General features: G+C 33.3%; 1 protein-coding gene across 7 annotated transcripts in view; it reads left to right on the top strand.

Annotated features, from left to right (window-relative positions):
• The window catches only part of NBEA (neurobeachin), a 796,125-nt gene that overhangs the window by 319,456 nt on the left and 455,540 nt on the right, over positions 1-21,129 (top strand). For all 7 annotated transcript variants that reach the window (XM_074216034.1, XM_074216037.1, XM_074216036.1 and 4 more), the window contains one exon: positions 10,123-10,250. In XM_074216034.1, the coding sequence (XP_074072135.1) occupies positions 10,123-10,250 (128 nt within the window). The remainder of the gene's footprint in view (positions 1-10,122; positions 10,251-21,129) is intronic.

The raw sequence follows: 21,129 nt of genomic DNA, 5'->3' as shown, positions 1-21,129 counted from the left end.
AATGTCTGTGACTGTTCCTTTTTATTCTGCTTTTCTGATTCATCATCAGTTGACTACTGTCAGTTAAGTTGTTAATCTATTAAGTTGTAACAACTCTATGGGTCATACTGCTATTCTCTTTCTTCTTTTTAAATAATAATTTCAGCAGTTCTCCTGGGTTTCATCATTATCTCTTTGCAGATGATTCTAAAATTTACTTAATCAGGTCATATCACTGCCCTCAATTCCAGGCCTATGTCAATAGTTGTCTGCTCTATGCTTCTACTTGGATATCCCTTTGAAATCACAAATTTATTATGTCTAAAACCAGGAAATTCACCTTCAAAATTATTAATCTTACTAATTTCCTCACTTCTATTAAGAGCCTCACCAAATAATTTGTCACCTCATATCTTATCAGATTGGCTAACATGACAGGAAAGAAAAATTATAAATGTTGGAAGGGATGTGGAAAAATAGACATTAGTGAATTGTTGTTGGAATTGTGAACTGAACCAGCCTTTCTGAAGACTAATTTGAAATGATGCCCAAATGAACTATAAAGTTGTGCATACTCTGGCCCAGTAATATTACCACTAGAAAGAGATGAAAGAAAAGGGAAACAAAAATATTTATAACAGCTCATTTTGTGATAGTGATGAATTGGAAGTTGAGGGGATGCCCATCAATTTGGATATAACTGAACAAGTTATAGTATATGATTGTAATGGGATACCATTGTCTTCCAAGAAATAAGTGGAATGGTTTCTTAAAAATTTACATGAACTAATGCAAAGTGAAATGAGCAATACCAGGAGATTATTGTATACAGTAATAGCAATATTTTACATTGCTCAACTCTGAATGACATCTCTTTTCAGAAATATAACGATCCAAGATAATTCTAAAGTACTTATGATGAAAAAAATGCTATCCACCTCCAGTGAAAGAACTGATGGAGTTTGAATGCATATTGAAGCATACTTTTTTCATGCTTCTTTTTCCTTTTGCAATATGGATAATTTGAAAATGTTTTTGCATGACTTCATATGTATAAATGAATATCTTATTGCTTGCCTTTTTAATGGGTGGGTGGCAGAAAGGTTGAAGGGAGAGAGAGAGAGAATTTGGAATTTAATTTTTTATAATGAACATTAAAAATATGCACATAAAAAACTAAAGAAATTTTTAAAAATAGCTCCACCATTTTACCTACCTATTTTTAATCTTGAAATCTTCATTCAGTTTTCTTTCTCCCTCTCTTATTTCCCTCTTTTCCAATTAGCTGACAACTTAGGTTGATTCTATTTCCACATTTTCCATTAATCTCCTTCTCTTTGCTCACATAGTTACTACCCTCTCATCTCTATATGGACAATTTTAATTTTGTCTTTACCCTTTGTAATACTTCATATAAGAGTCAGAGTAATTTTTTAAGTCATAGTTCTAACTATATCACTTTTTTTTTTGCCCAGAATATCCTTTGGATGTTTTCACCTTTGGATTATAAAGTTCCATTCTAGACTGCAAGTAGACCTAGTTAGGTAGACCACAAAATGCATAAGAGGGAGTAATTTTAAAATAAGCTAGAAAATCTAGGTTTCAAATTTATAAAGTTTTTTAATGCCAGATGATTTTGTAATTTATCCTTGAGGAATTAGGGAGCCATTGATGCTACTTAAATAGGGTAATGATGTGAAAATTTTCCCTGATCAGAAGGCAACCTTGGAGAAGCGAAAGACAAGGATTTGACTCAACACTTGTCAAAGACAGATTTATTGATAGTTTCTGGACAAACTGCTTTCTAATTTTCTTGGCAATATTTTTCATATAATTCTTGAAGCAATAGCTTGGATTTTGAGTTTGTCAAATGTTAGAAAACTGTGGTCATTTACTACTGTGTATTGGGAATCTATTCTATTTCACTAATCTACCACTCTGTTTCTTAACCACTACCAAATTATTTTGATTATTACTACTGTATAATAGTTTGAGATATGTTTTGGCAAAACAGCCTTCTTTAACACTTGTGTTCATTGATTCCCTTGAGATTCTTGGCTTTTTGTTCTTCCAGATGAATTTTGTTATTTTTTTCTAACTGTATACAAAACAATTTTTTGGTAACTTGATTGGTTTGAAAACTGAATATATTAATTTAGGTAGAATTGACATTTTTATTATACTACCTAGGCCTATCAATGCATAATTTAATATTTCTCCTTGGATCTGACTTTATTTGTATGAAAATGGTTTGTAATTCTGGTCATATAGTTCTTGGATTTGTTTTGTCAGTTAGCCTCACAGATGTTTTAAATTGTCTGCATTTACTTTAAATGGAATTTCTCTTTTTCTCTCTTCTTGCTAGATTTTGTGTAATCATATAGGAATGCTGATGACCTATATGCTGTTTTTACAACTACTGGGACTCTGCTGAAGTTGTTACTTTATTTTACTAGTTATTTTAGTTGATTTTCTAGAATTCGCTAAGTATGTAATCATATCATTTGCAAAGAATGATATTTTGTTCCCTTATTACTTATCATAATTATTTCATTTCCTTTTTCTTGTCTAATTGTTATAGCCAGTATTTCTATTGAATAATATTGAATAATAGTGGTGCTGATGGAAATCCTTGCTTCTCTTCTGATCTTATTGGGAAGAGTTTAAGTTTATTCCCATTACAGATGATAATTTAGAGATAACTTTAAATCTATACTTTTTAAGATTTTTAAGAAAAACTGCATTTATTCTATTTTCCAATTTTTCAGAACAGAAATTGGTATGTTATATTTTGTCAAAAGTTTTTTCTGCATCTTTTGAGATAATCATAAGATTTTTATTGTAATTGTTGTTATTTACATGGTCACTTCTGCTGATAGTTTTTCTAATATTACACCAACTTTTCTTTCCTGGTATAAATCCCATCTGGTCATAACAAATGATCTTTATGATATATATTACTCTAATATCCTTGCTAGCATTTTATTTATAATTTTTGCATCAATATTCATTAGGGAAATTGGTCTATAGTTTTCTTTCTCTGTTTTTGTTTTTCCAGGTTTAGGGATCAGCACCATGTTTGTGTCGTAAATGGAATTTGGTAGGACTCCTTATTTGTTTATTCTCCCAATTAGTTTATTTAGTATTGGAATTAGTTCTTTAAATGTTTGGTACAATTCACTTGTGAATTCATTTGGTCCTGTGTTTTTTTCGCCCCTTAGGAAGCTCATTTATGACTTTTTCAATTTCTGTTTCAAAGATAGGATTATTTCAGTATTCAATATCTTCTCTAGCTAATCTGTACATTTTGGAACAGAGCAAAGATGGTGGAGAAAAGGCAGGGATTCATTTGAGTTCTCAGGAATTTGTCTCTAAATATCTTTTAATAATATCTCAAAATAAATTCTGTAGTGGCAGAAGCCACAAAAAGGACAGGTTGAAACAATTTTCAAGAATCAAAGGGTCAAATAATAAAAAAAAAAAATTAAAAAAACCTAATGAAGAAGAGTACACCTTAAAAAGTAGAATTGACCAAATGGGAATGAAGTTCTTAAAAAGTAAAATTGGTCAAATGGAAAAGGAAATACAAACACTCAATGAAGAAAATAATTACTTGAAAATAAGAATTGGACAGATGGAAGCTATTGACTTCATGAGACCTCAAAAAACAATTAAAACAAAATCCAAAAAAATTGCAAAACAATTAGAAGAAAATCTGAAATATCTCTATTTAAAAAAACTGACCTGGAAATTAAATGAGGAGAAACAATGTAAAATTTATTGGACTACCTGAAAGCTATGATCAAAAAAGAGCCTATGCATCATTTTTTAAGAATTTACTGAGCAAAACTGCCCTGATATCCAGGAACTCTAGGTAAAATAGAAATTGAAAAAATTTGCTAATCATCTCTTTAACAAGATCCCTAAATGAATACTCCCAGTAATGTTATAGCCAAATTCCAATTCTCCCAGGCTGAGGGAAAAACATTACATGTAGTCAGAAAGAAATAATTCAAATATTATGGAACCAAAGACAGAGTATTTCAAGTCATAGCACAATTTACCAAAAAGGGGGGGGGGGGAGGACCTATATGTAGAGAAAGATTTTAACTACTCTTTTATGAGTGGCAAAGAATTGGAGATTGAGGAACTGCCTATTATTTGAAAAATGGCTAAACAAGTTGTGGCATCTTGTTTGTGGTGGAATACTATTCTGTAAGAATTGAAGAGCAGGATGCTCTCGAAAAAAACATGGAAAGATCTACATGAATTGATTCAAAGTGAAGTGAACAGAATCAGAACAACCTTGTATACAATGATAGCAATATTATATAGTGATCAACTATGACTGCCTTTCAACAATATAGTAATCAAAGATAATTCTAAGGCATTTATGAAAAAGCTATACATCCCCAGATTAAAAAAAAAAAACTGATGGAATCTGAATTCAGATTGAAGCATACTTTTTATTTACTTTACTTTTCTTGATCTTTTTTTTTTCACATAATCTCCAGATAAAGAACTGATGGAATTTCAATGCAGATTGAAGCATACTTTTTAATCTTACTTTATTTTTCTTGAACTTTTTTTCACATCATGACTAATATGGAAATATGTTTTGCATGATTGAACTTATACAGCCTATATAATTGCTTACTTTCTCCATGAGGGGATAGGCAGGAAATGAAGTAATAATATGGCCATTTTACATTTTTGTAGATATTCATCTTTTTCACTTAAATTGTTAGATTTATTGGCATGTAATTGGGCAAATAGCTCCCACTAATTGCTTTGATTTTATCTTCTTTGGTGGTGAATTTAAAATTACTTTTCATTTAGATGCTACAAACCTATTATTCTTCTTTAAAACAAATTATTTAATAGTTTATGAATTTTATTGTTTTCTTTTGATAAAACCAGATCCAAGTTTTTATATATTAGTTTGATTGATGTTCTACTTTGAATTTTATTCATCTCTACTTTTATTTTCAGAATATCCAATTTAGTATTTAATTGGAGATTCTTAATTTGTTCTTTTTCTAGTTTATTGATTTACTGTTTCTCTATTTTCTTATTATAAACTTTTAGAGTCACATTTTTCACTGAGTTATTTGTATCTCATACATTTTGATATTTTTGGCTTATTGTCATTAATTTTAATAATATCATTTGTTGTTTCTATGATTTGTTCTTTGATCCACTCATTCTTTAGGATTAGAGTATTTGATTTCCAATTAATTTTTAATCTATGTTTCATTAACCCTTTATTGAATATAATTTTTTTCCCTTATGGCCTAAAAAATGCATTCAATATTTCTGCCTTTCTGTATTTTTTGAGAGGTTTTTGTGCTCTAATACATAGTCAATTTTTGTGAAAGAGCAAGCTAAAACTTAGAAAAAATTATACTAGTTTCTATTTCCATTCAGTTTTCTCTAGAATTCTTATCATTTATAACTTTCCTCATATTCCTTTTATCTCCTTAACTTCTTTCTTGTTAATGGTTAGGCTTATCTAGTAACGAGAAGGAAACCTTAGGATTCCCCTGTAGCATAGTTTTCCTGTTTGTGTATAGCTTCTATAACTCATTTAACTTTTCCTTTAAGAATATGAATGCTATCTATCCCTTTCTATCCTGGGCTCCATATAGAGCAGCATGTGTCTCAGCTGCTGAGATGGTGATGCCCAAGAAGAACCAAATTGCCATCTATGAACTACTTTTTAAAGAGAGTATGATGGAAGCCAAGAAGAATGTCTGTATACTAACTCATAAACAAGAATATGCCCATTATCCTTGTCATGAAGGCCATGAACTCTTTAAAATCTCCTGGCTTCATTAAGGAGCAGTTTGCATGGCAACCTTTCTATAAGTACCTCACCATTGAGAACATTCAGTACCTCTGGGATTACCTTCCCTTGCTCCCCAGGATTGTGTCTGACATACTTCACAGATAGGAAAGTTAAGTCCTAAAGGTCTAGTGGATGAGCAACCTGCCAGATTTAGTCAAGGTGATGCTGACAAAGATGCAAATGGATGAAGTGCTGCTCCCCCTGGTGTTAACAAGACAGCTTTGGCTGGGGCTGGGTCAGCAACAGAATTCGAATTTAGAAGTAGATTTGGTTGTGGAAATGGTCAGCCTCCTCAATAAAAACTGTAGAGTTAGATTTCAAATTGATTAAAATTTGGGGGAAAACATGAATGCTATGTTATTTTGGTGCATAAATGTATTGATACTGCTTCATTGTACAAGGGATTTGTTAGCAAAATGTAGCTTCCTTGCTTATCTTTTTCAATTAGATTAATTTTTGCTTTTTGCTTTTTCTGAGATCATGATTATTACTCCTGCACTTTTTTTTGATGAAACTCCAACCCTTTACTCTGTCTATATGTCTCTCTGTTTCAGATGTGTTTCTTGTCAAGAAAATATTGTTGGATTTAGGTTTTTGAGCCAGTCTGCACTTTGCTTTCAATTTATGGCTGAGTTCATCCCATTAACATACAAAGTTATGATTTCTGTGTAAATCTTTCCATCCTAATTTTCTTCTATTTGTCTGTCTGCCTGTCTGCCTGTCTGTCTGTCTGTCTCTCTCTCTCTCCCACCCCTCCCTGAGATGTTACTTCTGACCACTACCTTCTCTAAGATGCCCTCCCTTCTATCACTCCTTTTACCTTCTCTTATCTTCTCTTCCTTCTTTTTCTCTGTTGAGTAAAATCGATTTCTATGCCCAAGTGTGTAATTTTATTCCCTCTTCGAGCCAATTACAGTAAGATTAAGGTTTATTTTCCGCCTTGCCAACCCCCCTCTATTTTTGAGACTCTTCTTTTTATACCTCTTTCATGTGAGTTATTTTGCCTGTTCTTCCGCTACTTTCTCCTTTTTCCAAGTGCATCTCTCACCTCTTATTTTTTTGATCATCCGTTCACAACCATCTCACAGTTTTATACTCTGTCTATGTATATGCCTCCATAATGATAAAACTCTTAGGAATTAAAATTATTTTTCCACCTAGGAATGTAGGCAGTTTTTATTGAATCCCTTATGATTTCTCTTTCCTGTTTAACTTGTTATGATTCTCTTGAATCTTGTATTTGAAAGTCAGATTTTCTATTCAGCTCTGATCTTTTCATCAGGATGCTTAAAACTCCTCAATTTTATTATATATCCATCCCCCCCCCAAAAAAAGAATTATACTCATTTTTTTGCTGAGTCAGTGATTCTTGGTTGTAATCTTTGATTGGCTTTCCAGAATATTCTGTTACAAGTCCTTCAATCCTTTAATGTGAATACTGCTAAGTTTTAGGTGATTTTCACTGTGACTTCACAGACAATATTTTCTTCTTGATTGACTGGGGGCTCTGGAATTTAGCAGCAATATTCCTGGGGGGGGTCATTTTGGGATCTCTTTCAGGAGGTGATCAATGGATTCATTCAGTTTCTGTTTTACCCTCTAGTTTTAAGCTATCTTTATAGTCTTCCTTGATAATTTTTTGAAATTTCATATCTAGGTTCTTTTTTTAAAATCATGATTCTTAGATGGTTCAGTAATTCTTAAATTATCCCTCTTTGTTCTATTGTCTATGCCAATTGTTTTTTACAAAGAGATATTCATATTTTCTTTCATTTTTTTTATTTTTGGATTTTGATTTGGCATTTTGATTTCTCGTAGTCACGTTGGCCAATTCTCATTTTCAAGTAATTATTTTCTTCAGTGAGTTTATGTACTTTTCCATATGGTCAGTTTTGCTTTTTGAGAAGTTTTTCTCTTTAGTGAACTTGTGTGTGTGTGTGTGTGTGTGTGTGTGTGTGTGTGTGTGTGTGTGTACATGTGCATGTATATGCATATATATAATATATATTCATTCACAATTTGATCAGTTCTGCTTTTTAAAGCATGTTTTTCTTCAGTGAATATTTGAATGTTTTTTTTTTAAATTTTAAATTCTGCTCTTTAAGGAATTCTCAGTAGATTCTTGTGCTTCTTTTATCATTTTGGTCAATCTTTTTTTTTTTTTAAAGATGTTATTTTCTGGGGCAGCTAGATAGCACAGTGGATAGAACACCAGCCCTGGAATCAGGAGTACCTGAGTTCAAATCTGGCCTCAGACACTTAATAATTGCCTAGCTGTGTGACCTTGGGCAAGCCACTTAACCCCATTGCCTTGCAAAAACCTAAAAAAAAATGTTATTTTCTGCCTCTTTTACCAAATTGTTGACTCTCTTCATTTCTTTATTTGGTTCACTATCATTTCTTTTCTCCATTTTTCCACCAACTCATTTATTTTTATTTTAAAATCTTTTTTGACTCCTTCCATGAATTCATATTTGGCTTAAGTTCAGTTCACATTTTTCACTGAAGCTTTAGATTTAATAATTTTGATATTGTGTTCTTCTTAATTTGTACCTTGAGCTTTCCTATCACCATAGTAGTACTTTATTGTCAGTTCTGCTTTGTTATTGTTTCTATTTTTTCTGATTTTTCCCTTTTGTTTCTTGATTTTTAATGTAATATTACAGTTGAGCTGTCTTGGTAGGGTAGGGGAGGTACTATCCCAAGCTTCAGGTTTTTCATGCTGCTATTTTCAGAGTTCGTTTTGAGTGTCTCTGTCTTTTCAGTGTTTCCAAGGTGATATGATCTAAGAGAGGTATGGTCACTGCTCTCCTGGTCTTTGTTCAGAAAAGTACCTTGTTTCCTTGAAATCACAGCACTCCTCTTGACCCTAGAAATATGACCAGGTACTCTGCTCTCTTGCAGCCTCAATCAGACTTGCTCCTCTCTGCCTTCGAATTGTTACTAAGACCCTTGCTCCTCTTTGACTACAAGTGCTAGTGCTGCTCCTTTTTTACCCTGGGACTGCAACCTGGTCCATATATGGACATTGCAAAAGTTCCCTCCACTCAGTGCTAGCACGCTCTGTAATCTCAGTGCTAGCACGCTCTGTAATCTCAGTGCTAGCACGCTCTGTAATCTCAGTGCTAGCACGCTCTGTAATTTCAGTGCTAGCACGCTCTGTAATCTCAGTGCTAGCACACTCTGTAATCTCTTTTGGAGCAGTTGTCTGCCCCCTTATTATTAATGGGCTGAGAATTCCAGAAGATGATGCCAATCACTTGACCACCTCCAGGCTCACTTCCACTATAGTGGAACCCTCTAAGTTGTAGTTAGCTATAATTGTTTCAATTGATCTTTGTCTTTGATTTTGTCATGGTAGAATTCAATTTGAGCATTATATAAAAATCTTTTGGAGGGGAATATTCAAGAGTTCAGTTCCTCCTACTCTGTCATCTTGGCTTTACCTTCTTTACCTCAAAGTTCTAATCCCAGGCTGTTTTTCTTTAATACATAGTATAATCCTAGACTCTTTTCCCTCCATCAGTTGTTTTTAGTAAATGTGGCTTTTAGTTTTCCTATTGTTTTCAATTATCCACACATCTTCTTTTGAATGAAGATAATTAGAATTGAATTATATGATTTCTCAGAAGGAAACAGCTCTAAGAATATGTGCCTATATGCTCCTACATTAGGATGCCTAGGAACAGATGAAGAATATTTAGAACATGATTTTGGTATGTGTTTTGTCATGTGATTCAAAGGTATAGGTGTTATAGTTTTTTTAATCGTCTATCTCTAATTCCCCACTAGGAAATAGAAACTCATTTTATATGGAACTTTCAGTTATGGCAGGATTATAGGCTTCCCAGATTAAAGATGCTAATGTCCACTCACTTTCTTCTATTTCTATGAAAAACTATATTTTGTTTCTTTTCATCAACTTTCATGAGGGTTTAGTCTCTAATTTATTAGGTGAAAAATTGTGCTTTGATAACTTTTTTGAAAAAATATTAATTAAAAAGCTAAATTTGTGAATATGGTATGATAATGGTTTTGGAGGAAGACATTTGGGTTCAAATTCTGTTATCTGATATTTTCCATTTGTGAGATGTTGGGCAAGTCAGTTTAACTCTATGATCCTTAGTTTCCTCATTTTGAAAATAGGGATGTTAATATTAATTTGACAGCCCTATTATTAGGCTTAAATAATAAAATATATTTAAAGCAACTTATAAATTTTAAAGCATGACATGAACATCATTACTATTTACAATTATTGTTGTTAATTAGTTTTTATATCTTATTTTCAACAGCATCACTGCAAAACTTGAAAGAGCTTTAGAAAAAGTTGCCCCTCTTCTTCGTGAAATATTTGTAGACTTTGCCCCATTCCTCTCTCGCACACTACTTGGTAGTCATGGACAAGAGCTGTTGATTGAAGGTACAGTTTCTATTTTTTTTTTCCTATCTTCACTAAATACTTTTCCTATCTATTAACCTGTGTGCTTTTAGGTGACATATATTTTTGAAATATTTCCTCAAGAATTGTCTTATCTGGTAATGATAGAGACAACGTGCATAAATATAGAAAGGAAAGTCAATATATGCTTTGTCCTAGAACCACAGATCACAACTTTAAACCCTGGTTAGCCATTTCAGAAATGTGTTCTGTATATTGAGAGGAAAAACCAGGAAAGGAAGGTGGAGAAGCCCATCAAAAAGCAACCACTGTGCAACTCACATGACACTGTGAAATACCTAATAAATATTTCCTGAACTAAATTTCATTGAGTGAATTAAGTAATGTCATATGCAGTAGGTAAAATGATATAATGACTGTATAAAGAAAATGAGTAAAAAGCACATTCTTGAACTTGAACTGGGAAAATAGCTCATTTAGCAACTGTATCTGTGCCTAAGAACTCGACAAAATGTGTTTTTCTAATCAGTCTTCTTAATTTCATGTTCAATTAGAATATAACTTTAAAAATATCAGTGAGAAATAATTTTTTTTGTGAATATAAATTTAGAAACAAGAAAAAGAAACAAAGCTGTTAAGTTCTGTGTGAACATATCCTATTCTTTTCAATATGATTTACCCATGACCTTTTTGAATCACTCTGGGAAGTCCACTGTATGTATAGCTATCTATGCAAAATCATCAACAATCATTTATTAAATCCCTAATATGTACCAGACTCTAGTCACAGCTAGGCAATTATTAACTAAAGTTATTCACTTTATCCTACTACTTAACTACATACTTATTAAGTCCTGTGTTTTTTCTCCTAAAAGGGTTTTACCACCTTTATTACTTCACTTCCTAAATTTGGACAAATTTATTTTAAAAGGAATGAGGAAGCCTAGATGTGAATGTTAATCAAAAACATCTTCAGACTATACCAAATTGTTTATTTACAGTAATGTTTTTCTTGCTTCCAAGACATTCACTGTTTTAATCTTGTCCTCTTAGCAACATAAATGTCTCCTTCATAACCTATGAGTTTCTTGAGGACAGAAATTGTTTTTTCATGCATTTTATCTTTTCATTCACAGTGCTTAGCACATTTATTATTATTTCTTAAAATAATAGTTTATGGGACAGTTAAATCGTGCAGTGTATACAGCACCAGTCCTGGAGTTAGTGGGATCTGAGTTCAAATCCTGACTCAGAAAACTTGTTAGTAATTGCTTTGCAAAAAAGTAAAATAAAATTAGAAAGCAATTTAGTTTATTTTTTAAAAAATTCTAATTATACACACACACACACACACACACACACACATATTCTATATATACATTCTATACATTCTTTTTTTTTTTAGTTTTTTTTTGCAAGGCAATAGGGTTAAGTGGCTTGCCCAAGGCCACACAGTTAGGTAATTGGTAATTATTACGTGTCTGAGGCTGGATTTGAACTCAGGTATTCCTGACTCCAGGGCCGGTGCTCTATCCAGTGTACCACTTAGCTGCCCCTTGATATTCATTTTTAAAAAAAAATTTCTCCTTCTTTATTCTTCCTTTCTTCCCAAAACAGGAAGCAATTACATATATATATATATATATATATATATATATATATATATATATATATATATATATATGTATATGTTCATGTTAAACATATTTCCATATTAGTTGTGCTGTGAAAGAAGAATCAGAACAAAAAAGAAAAACAAATTAAAAAGTGAAAATAGTGTGCATTCATACTCCATATTTCTTTCTCTAGATGATTATGGCATTTTTCCATCACAAGTCTTTTAGAATTATCTTTGATCACTGTATTGATGAGAAGAGCAATGTTATTGTTACTGTGTACAATATTCTCCAGGTTTTTTTGAAATCTGCCAGTTCATCATTTCTTATAAAATAGTAGTGTTTCAACATATTCATATACCCCAATTTATTCATCCATTTCCCAATTGATGGACATTCCCTCAATTTCCAATTCTTTGCCATCATAAAAAGAGGTTCTATGGATATTTTTGTACTTGTGGGTCTTTTTGCTGTTTTAGTGATCTTTTTGGGCTTCAGACTTAGTAGTAGTATTACTGAGTCAAAGGGTTTTTTTGCAGTTTTATTGGCCTTTGGGCAGAGTTCCAAGGACCCATTCACAACTCCACCGAGTGTTTAGCATATATTATTAAGCATACATACATAATAAATAATTACTGCCTTTGACTGACCCATGTCAAAAAGTGATGGCACAATGCTTTGCACATTAAGGCATTCACCATCCTTTATGGTTCCATTTAATAATGCTAAAATTAGGTCAATGAAGGTATAGTAATAGCCTGATAAGAGTGGAGATAAAACATTTAAGATCTTTATATTTGCCAGGCACTGTGTTAAGAGTTGATGATAAACATATAAGCAAAGAAGACAGTTGCTATTTTCAAGTATTTTACATTCTTATGGAAGAAAATAATACATAAAGAATTGCTGAAGGGACAGCTAGCTAGCACAATACTTAGAGCACTGACCCTGGAGTCAGGAGAACCTGAGTTCAAATCTAGCCTCAGCAACCTAATAATTACCTAGCTGTTTGACCTTGGGCAAGTCACTTAACCCTATTGCATTGCAGAAACCAAAAATAAATGAGTTTCTGGAAAGGAGAGAGTGTATCTTGGGAAATAATTAGAAAATTGCAATAAATGGAGAAGGCAAAAAGTTTACCTTTTAGAATCTGGGGGAATGAGGGATAGAATTGTTATTGTTTTAAGGAAATTGTAACAATTTTTTTATTAATTAAATTTTATGATTAATATTTCAGTTACTCCCTAGAAACTTATGTTTTCTTTCCAAGCAGTAGTTAGCTTCTGTTTGGCAACTTTTCCTTTTTGTATTCTTTCTAACAGAAACTAACAGCATTTTCTTAACATTTCCTGGTTTTATATTAAGGTCATCTAAATAAACTGTAGTTTATTTTAATCACCTTACTCTGTATTACTCTGTCAAAATAAAGCACATACCACTTAAAGCCATTCACAACAATGGACATTGTTTAGAATTTGCTTTGCTGTGATTTCATACTTCTTGGCCAAGTTTGAATACTTTGGAACACAATACTTAATCTAAAGTTCAATTCTATAATCTTTTAAGGTAGTAACTTCTATGTTTCAGGCAGTTTTTAAATTGCCTTTTGCAGTTATTTTCTTATTTGATCCTCACAACAACTCCGAGAGTTCACAACAACTCTGAGAGTTAAGTACTTTTATTATCCCTATTTTACAGTTGAAATAAGAGGTGAGGCAGAATTCAAGTGATTTTTCCTCAGACAGACTAGATTTGAACTAATGTCTTCCTGCCTCCAGATCCAGTTGTCTTTCCATTGCACCAGCAGTTGTCTCTTTTTTGAAAATAGTTTCCTTCTCATAAATTTTGAAAATTGGAAGGGGACAATTTCAATGGTTATCTTCTCTAATCTAGGCATAAAAGATATATCCACACTTGACTTTAAGGATCCCATTTTTTATAAATACCTTATAAAGGCAGAACTACTATTCTTATTCACCTATTGACTATACATTGGATGAATTTATGAATCTTAGGACATGAAACATCTAATTCAAATTGCAATAATGCTATGCAGAATCATTTTTTATCTTCTTTCTTAGAGAAATCAGAGTATGACAGTATATAGTAGTATTTGGCAGAAGATATATTACCTAAGGAAATTCAGAGATTTATAGAATCACAGAGTTGGAAGGAATCAAAGAGACCCTAGTTCACCTACAACATTCCTAAGGAAGTTTCTATTTCTCCCTAAAGAACTTTATCACTAAATCCTGAGGCAACCATATTTTTTGGACAGCCCTAATCTTCAAGATAGTTATTCTGTATCCCAAGCTCAGATTTGTCTCTCAGCATTTCCTTTGATCTTTTCTCTTGGGTCAAGCAGAACCATTCAGATTTTTCATACATAATAGCCCTTCAGATATTGAACCCACTGACATGTTCTTCTATCTCCAAGGGTTTTCTTTTGCAATTTCTGTTCTCAAAGGGCTTGTGCTCTATTTGGAGACACAACATATAAACAGATCAGTCAGTACAAGATTATATAAGGATGGAGAGAGCACTAATTTTTATTCTCAAACTATTTGTTGGACTCCAGTAGTGCTCCTTGGGGGTTGTCTAGATGTACTGAGAATTACATAGAACTGTCCCTTAACAATCACATGGACAGGCCAGCTAGGTGGTGCAGTGGATAAAGTGCTGGAGTCAGGAGTACCTGAGTTCAAATCCGACCTCAGACACTTAAAAATTACCTAGCCGTGTGGCCTTGGGCAAGCCACTTAACCCCATTGCCTTGAAAAAAATCTACAAAAACAAACAAAAAAACAATCACATGGACTTGAACAAATCTCCTAACTTTCTCTTAGTGTGTGACAATTATTTATGACTATGATATGAGGAAGCAAGGGTTGAGAGCCAGTGATGGCAGTGGACACAATAGGAACTGGTTAAGAAGCAGAAGTATGGAAGTGTGGCATTCCAGGAATATGCAAAACTCTGGAGAGAAAGGAGTTCATTTGAGAGATTGTGTCAGAAGCCAGATAGTAAGGACTTTAGAAGATTGAGTAGAAAAGTATAGTTTGTCATAAAAATTTGACTTTGGAAAGAAGAGGAAAGAACAATAATTTGAAAGAATAGCAAAGTAAAGACTATTTTAAGAATCAGTAGGTATCAAGAATTAGTAAAGAAGTGGACTTTAAGGATAGTTTTTATTTGGGGATGGAGAGTGAGAAATATAGGCTACTCCTAGAGATGATAGAGATGAAATCAATATGATTTTCCTATTTCTTTCTATACCTTGGACACATGATTGCTCCAGAAAGATCTGGGACATCTTTTACAATTGATCATCATTATAATGTTGCTTTTACTGTGGAAAATGGTCTCTTGGTTCTGCTTACTTCACTTTGCTCCAGGTTATATGTCTTCCCAGGTTTTACTGATACCATCTCATTTGTCATTTCTTTTTTTTTTAATTATTAAGATTTTATTTATTTTGAGTTTTACAATTTTTCCCCTAATCTTCCTTCCCTCCCCCACCCCCCCCACAGAAGGCAATTTGCCAGTCTTTACATTGTTGCCATGGCATACATTGATCCAAATTGAATGTGATGAGAGAGAAGTCATATCCTTAAGGAAGAAATATAAAGTATAAGAGATAGCAAGATCAGACAATAAAATAACACTTACTTTTTCTAAATTAAAGGTAATAGTTTTGTCATTTCTTGTAATACTCATTCGTAATCATATGTCACAAATTGTTAAGCCATTCCCCAAATGAAGAATATTCCCTCACTTTCCAGTTCTTCACCACTACAAAAAGAATTGCTATATTTTGTACACATAAATCCTTTTCCTTTTTCTTTGACATTTTTGGGACATAGACCTAGAAGTGGTATTATTGGGTCAAAGAGTGCACTTTGAACATAGCTCCAAATTGTTCCCCAAAATGATTAGACCAGTTCACAGCTCCACCAAGAGTTCATTAGTGCATCTGTTAACCTAGTTTCCTCCAGCATTTGTCACTTTTGGTAGATGTGAGGTGATACCTCAAAACTGTTTTGATCAGTAGTGATTGAGAGCATTTTTTCATATGACTTTACATAGCTTGGATTTCTTCTTCTGAAAACACCCATTTCATATCCTTTGATTATTTCTCAATTCATGACTGTATCTTATTTTTTCCAAATTTGACAAATGAAGCCTTTATCAGAGAAATTTGCTATAAAAATTATGTTAACTTCATTATCAGTGCTATCTTTTAGCACAATGTAGTTTCCTTGTTTGTCTTTCTTAACTATATTTATTTTTGCTTTTTTCTTTGTCTGAAATCATGATAGCTATCCCTGTCTTTTTCATTTCAACTGATGCTTAGTAGATTCTGTGCCTTTTTTTAAACAAGTTTCTTGTAACCAACATACTGTTTGATTCTAATTTTTAATTGATTTTGCTGTTTGCTACTGTTTTATGAGTGGGTTCATGCTATTTCAATTCACAGTTATGATTGTTGAGTATTTCCCTCCATTCTGTTTTCTTCTCTTTATCTTTCTCTATCCCTTTTTAATCCTGTTCCTTCTCAAAAGGTCTTTTTTGCTTCTGACTACTGTAATCCACCCTCCCTTTTTACATTTCCCCTGCTCTTTCCTCTTCTACCCTTTCTCCTCCTTTTCCTGTTTTGGAAAGATAGATTTCTATACCCAAATGAATGTGCAAATGTAATATTCCCTCTCTGAACCAATTCTTTTGAGAGTAAGATTGAAGCATTGTCTTCCACTCCCTTTACCTTCCATTCTAAAAGCTCTTTACTGTCTCTCATTTATGCGAGAAAAATTTCCCCATTCAACCCCTTTACCCCTTCTCCCCATGCATTATTCCCCTTTCGCATCCCTAGATTTTTTTGAGATCATCCCATATAACTGACTCACATCCATAACTGTGTTAACTCCTTTTAATTGCCCTATTATTAACATTCTTAGGCATTACATGTATCATCTTCACATATAGTAATGTAAACAGTTTAAAGTTATTGATTTCTCTTTCATTTGTTTTATTTCCCTTGAATCTTCTTTTGAATATCAAATTTTCTATTCCACTCTCATCTGTTCATCAGAAATGCTTGAAAATCTTCTGTTTCAAGACATGTCATCCCCCGCCCCCCCAAAGAATTATACTCATTTTTATTGGGTAGGTTATTCTTGTTTGTAATCATAGTTCTTTTGCCTCCACTCATTCCAAGCCTTCCATTTCTTCAACATGGAAACTACTAAGTCATGTATGTTTCTGACTATGACTCCACATTTTCTTTCTGATTGTGGAGTACTTTCTTCATATTCTGGGACTTGTGGAATTTGCTTTATATTCCTGGAAGTTTTCATTTTGAAATGTCTTTCAGAAAATGATCAATGAATCATCTTCCATGACATCAAGGCAATATTTATTTATTATTTCTTAAAATGTCTTGTGTAGGCTTTTTCTCTGATAATGGCTTTCAGGTAGTCCAGTATTTCTTAAACTATCTCTTCCTGTATCTGTCTTCCTGGGACAACAACTAGGTGGTTCAATAGATAAAAGTGCCAGGCCTAAAGTCAGGAAGACTCATCTTCCAAAGTTGAAATGTGGCCTCTTATACTTACTGTGTAACCCCGTACAAGTCATTAAACCCTATTTGCTTCAATTTCTTTATCTGTTAAATGAATTGAGGAAGAAAATTACAAAATATTCTATTATCTTTGCCACAAAAACCCCCAAATGGAATCATGAAGAGTCGATCACAAATAAAAACAACTGAACACAATCCTGTTGTTTTAATGATGAGGTAATTTAATGTTTTCTGACATATTTCTTTTTCTATTCTTATTTTTATTGTTTTGATGTTTCAGAGTCTCAAAGCCATTATCTTCTACTTGCCCAATTTATTTTTAAGGAATTATTTTCTTCAGTGATTTTTTTCTAGTTGCCCAATTTGTTTTTTTTTTAAGGAGTAATTTTCTTTGGTGAATTTTTGCTCCTCCTTTTCCATTTGGCCTCTTCCTTTTTTTTTTTTTTTTTTGCAAGGCAATGGGGTTAAGTGACTTGCCCAAGGCCACACAGCTAGGTAATTATTAAGTGTCTGAGGCTGAATTTGAACGCAGGTATTCCTGACTCCAAGGGCTGGTACTCTATCCACTGCACCACCTAGCTGCCCCCTCTTCCATTTTTTTTAAAGCGTTTTCTTCAGTGAATTTTTATACCTAATTTACCATGATGTCAATTCTATTTTTTAAAGTGTTATTTTCTTCAGTATTTTTTGTGCCTCTTTTAATAAGCTATTAACTATTCATAATTTTCTTGTATCACTCATTTCTTTTCCTAATTTTTCTTTTACCACTCTTATCTGTTTAACTTGTTACAGGGATACTTACTGGAATTGAGTCCAATTGCCCTTTTTCTTTGAGGTTTTGTTTATAGCTAGTATTTTCGTATTTTTACCTTCTTCTGAGTTTGTATCTTGGTCTTCCCTACTACTGAAGTAGCTTTTTATGTGCTAATTCTTCTTTGGTTGCTTGCTCATTTTTCTAGACTATTTCTTGACTTTGAACTTTAAATTAAAGTTGAACTCTGCTTACTTTAGGGATGAGGAAGCACTGTCCCAAGCTTTAGACTGTTTTTATGCTATATATTTACAGCTGGGGTGTGCTCTAGATGTGGTAAATTTTTATTACTTTCAAGATGATCATGGAAGAGGTCTGGTCATTGGAAGAGGTCTGGTCATTGGTCTCCTGTTTGCACTGCTTTTTTACCCAGGAAGCCTCCTGTTCTCTGGTGGCCACCAACACTGGTACTCTTCTGGGCCTTTTTGTTGTAACAGGGCCCCTGCTCTCCTGCAGCAGCAAGCCTATCTCTCCTCTCGTCCCTGAACCTGTACCAGAGACCCTGCAGCCTTTTGAAAGACCACAAGCACCCCTTTCTGCCCTGAAACTGTGATCAAGAACTTCATATAGTTAATAAAATTGCGATTAGCACCAAGTGCACCCATAGCCAGAAAAAAGATTCCCTGTAAACTCTTTCTGATCAGTTGTTCAAACCTCCTTCCCTCTCTGGGCTTCAAGCTTCAGAAGCTGCTGTCACTGTCTTGGCTGCCTCCAGGGTCTACTGGTGGTACTGCCACACATGCAAGGGAGGACGGGTCCTCATCTTTGTGTCACATACCTCTTTTGCCATCTCTTAGTTGTTTTAGGATAAACAAATATCTATCCCTGACCTTTTGTTGCCTCTTCCACTCCAAAAATTGATTTGTGGTGTTATTTTAATGTTGTTTGGAGAGGAAAGTAGGGAGAGCTCAGCTGGATTGCAGCTTCTACTCTACCATCTTTGATCTGCCACAGTTGATTAATTTTTCAATCACACAATCCCCTAGCATTCTTAATTTGCAGTCTCATTTCAGTATTTCTGAAACTTATGAAAGCTTTTAAGAAATGAGAAAGTAACAACAGCTGAAGAATCATGTTTATTATTTGGGTTTAAAAAATACCATGTCTTCCTATGTCAAATACCAATATGGAATTAATATTTTGAAAACATTAAAAGAAGGAAACTGGGTTTCTCACATTTGAAAGACCAGGTCCCTGTATTCTGAAGTTATTTACTCTTCAAAACCATGGAAAATAATGAAGCTAAATTTCTTGCCACAATGACAGTCCAAAGGGAGACAAAGCAAGCCAGTTCATACACACTTACTACAGCAAAATAAATAGTTTTAAAAATTACAACAAATTTAATCACTATCAGTAAACCTAATGAGAAATTGCAGTGATTTTTTTTCTTGAATACCAAAAATATCAGCTCTTTGTAACTCAAGTATCTGGGAGAACCCTGGGAGGTAAATTAACCCAGGTTCGTGATAAGTACGATTAACCATCTTACTCATAGCTGTAGCCCAGTTTGTAGAAACTAATGCTGAAGAGATGAGTAAACATAATAAATTTCAGCATACTCTAAAAAATTATTGTAGCAGAATACTCAAAAATTCACTTTAGTAAGGACTAACACTGTAAGAGACTCAACAGAAAAATGAATTTTACTGAAGGTCTATATGAATAACTTAGATGATATAAGAGATTTTTGAAAATAATAAAATAAAAGCTAGGTGACACAGTGGATAGAGCACCAGCCCTGAAGTCAGGAGAATCAGAGTTCAAATTTGGCGACAGACATTTAATACTTAACTGTGTTACCTTGCCAAATCACTTAACTTCATTGCCTTGCAAAAATTTTGTAAAAATTGTAAAAAAAAGAATAAATAATCCCAGAAAGTGTTAAATCTCATCCAAGTAAAAGCTCTCTGAAAATCAGAAGACTCACAAAATTCAATAACTCCTTGAGACAGCAAAAAATACATATTTTTAATTTTCTTTTTTTTAAAGCGCTTTGCTTTTTTCCCCCCACATCACTACAATAGTAATGTTGTAAAAGCAAATATAATCTTCCCTCACACACAAAGGAGAAGCCTCAAGAAAAATAAAGTGAGAGAAAAAAAAAATTGTGCTTCAGTCTATGTTCAGATACAATCAACTTTATCTTTGGGATAGATAGCATTCTTTTTCCATAAGTCCATCAGATAAATTCCTTTAATATTTTTTTCCCACAGTTGCTATTGCTAGCTGTATTCCTCTCCATCCTATTCATCCCCACCCACCCTCTATTTATTCTATTCTCTCTCCTCAAAAGAGAATCTACCATCTCTTCTATCACTATACCTCACCTCCTTCCTCCCATTCCCTTTCTCCCATCCCTTTCCTCTATTTTCCTCTAGATTTCTATACCCAATTGAGTGTGCATGTTATTTCCTTTCCGATATAATTCTAATGAGAATAAAAGGCTCACTCATTCTACCTCACCTTCTCCCCTTCCACTCCATTGCAAAAATATCTTAACCCATTCTACATCTCCTTTCCCTTTCTCAACCATTGACTCCATCTTTATAAAATATTATACATATTCAGCTCCCTACTGTGCCTTGTTCATATATGTTCCTTATTACCCTAATAAATATAAAGGTTCATATGAGTATTATCTGTATCTTCTTCCCATGCAGGAATACATGCAATTCATTATCATAAAATCCCTCATAATTAGTCCTCATTCAGCCTCTCTATACTTCACCTATTATACTTGAAGATCAAACTTTTTTTTCCAGCTCTGTTTGCTCCAATAGAAAAGTCTGAAATTCCCCTTTCATTGAATGTCCATCTTTTCTCCTGAAAGAAGATGTTCAGTTTTGCTGGGTAGTTGATACTCGGTCGTAATCTAATTTCTTTTGCCTTCCA

Source organism: Macrotis lagotis, chromosome 1 (assembly GCF_037893015.1).
Source record: "Macrotis lagotis isolate mMagLag1 chromosome 1, bilby.v1.9.chrom.fasta, whole genome shotgun sequence".
Lineage (NCBI taxonomy): Eukaryota > Metazoa > Chordata > Mammalia > Peramelemorphia > Peramelidae > Macrotis > Macrotis lagotis.
This window is presented reverse-complemented; position numbering and strand designations above follow the sequence as displayed.